The 1,368-nt window shown below is 65.3% G+C and overlaps 1 protein-coding gene across 1 annotated transcript in view; it reads left to right on the top strand.

The window, feature by feature from the left end:
• The first annotated feature begins 337 nt into the window (after positions 1-337).
• Positions 338-1,368, top strand: part of LOC116818908 (lysine-specific demethylase 5C) — a 13,713-nt gene continuing 12,682 nt past the window's right edge. The window contains exons 1-3 of the mRNA XM_075070572.1: positions 338-385; positions 507-584; positions 873-1,161. Coding sequence (XP_074926673.1) covers positions 338-385; positions 507-584; positions 873-1,161 — 415 coding nt within the window. The remainder of the gene's footprint in view (positions 386-506; positions 585-872; positions 1,162-1,368) is intronic.

The raw sequence follows: 1,368 nt of genomic DNA, 5'->3' as shown, positions 1-1,368 counted from the left end.
GCGGCTGGTCCCAGCTGCCCTGGCCCTGCCCTAGGGGGAGCTGCATTCCCAGGCCGGGTGAAATGCAGGTATTTTTGGGTAAGGCTTTGTCTGACCTTAGGAGTGCTATCCCTGGGGTCGGGGCAGGTGCCCCCTGGCACCAGGCGGGCTGGGATGCGAGAGGTGTCCAGACTGCTCTCAACCGTCCACCCCACATAGCTCCCTTCCCTGCTGGCGTGGAGGCGCAGGTGGTTCTGGCAACGGACACCCTCCTGCCCCCAACTGGACGGGACAGACCCTGCTCTGTGTGAGCCCCGATCTCCTCCTTGGGGGCCTCCAGCCCAGCGCCCCCGGGGCGATGAGCACACAAGTGTCGCTGGGCAGGTTCGATCAGAGGCAATACCCGGTTGGCAGAGGGGCGCCCCTGCGGACGATGCTTGGGAAGAATCTTGGGGGGTCTGAAGGCAGCGTCATCTGCTCCAGCACCTTTTCTTACTAAGCCCCCCCCTTTTCCTGTCTCTCCCTAGGACTGGCAGCCCCCCTTCGCTGTGGAAGTGGATAACTTCAGGTTCACCCCACGCATCCAGAGGCTTAACGAATTGGAGGTGAGCTGGGAGGCAGTGCCCTTGATGGCTGCCGGTGGCTGTTCCCCTGCTGTCCCTACATGGTGTTATGTGTGGCTATTCCCCTGCTGCCCTGCCCCAGAGGTGGCTGCATCTCCGCTCCAGGTGGTACTCTGATGCACTGGCTTTGGCCTCAAAGGCCTCCCGCAACATCAGTGCTGTTTCCTGGCTCCCCGGCCTTGCTGCGGGAGGGACTGGGCCAGGCTGGAGAGTGGCTGCGTGGGCTGGAGAGGCGACACCCGGGCGAACTGCTCCCCTCCCTGCCCCCAGGCGCAGACGCGGGTGAAACTGAACTACTTAGACCAGATTGCGAAATTCTGGGAGATCCAGGGCTCCTCGCTCAAGATCCCCAATGTGGAGCGGCGCATTCTCGATCTCTACAGCCTGAGCAAGGTAGAGTGGGTGCTGTGGGTCAGCGCTGGGGGGACTGCAGCGCTGGGGAGGTGGCTGCAGGTTGGGGCAGGGGGGTCGGCAGAGCTGGGGAAGGCGCGGATTGGAGGCCATGGGTGCTGGCAGTTCTGGGAGGTGTCCACGGGTGGGGGCGCTGGCAGCGCCGTGGGTCAGGGAGGGTGCCAGGGGAGGTGTGCGTTCGGGGCCAGAGGTGCCAGCAGCCTCGGGGCTGGGGTCTGCGTGTCGGGGGTGCAGGTCAGAGGCTGGGTTGCAGTCAGGGGAGAGGGGCTGGTAGCAACGGGGGGATCGCCAGGTCAGAGGAGGGGGGCTGGCTGCACGGGAGGGAATGTCGGGGGAGGGGAGGCTGGCGGCACTG

This window comes from Chelonoidis abingdonii, chromosome 11 (genome assembly GCF_003597395.2).
Source record: "Chelonoidis abingdonii isolate Lonesome George chromosome 11, CheloAbing_2.0, whole genome shotgun sequence".
Classification (NCBI taxonomy): Eukaryota; Metazoa; Chordata; order Testudines; family Testudinidae; genus Chelonoidis; species Chelonoidis abingdonii.
The sequence above is the reverse complement of the archived record's forward strand: the minus strand, read 5'-3'. Positions and strand labels throughout refer to the sequence as shown.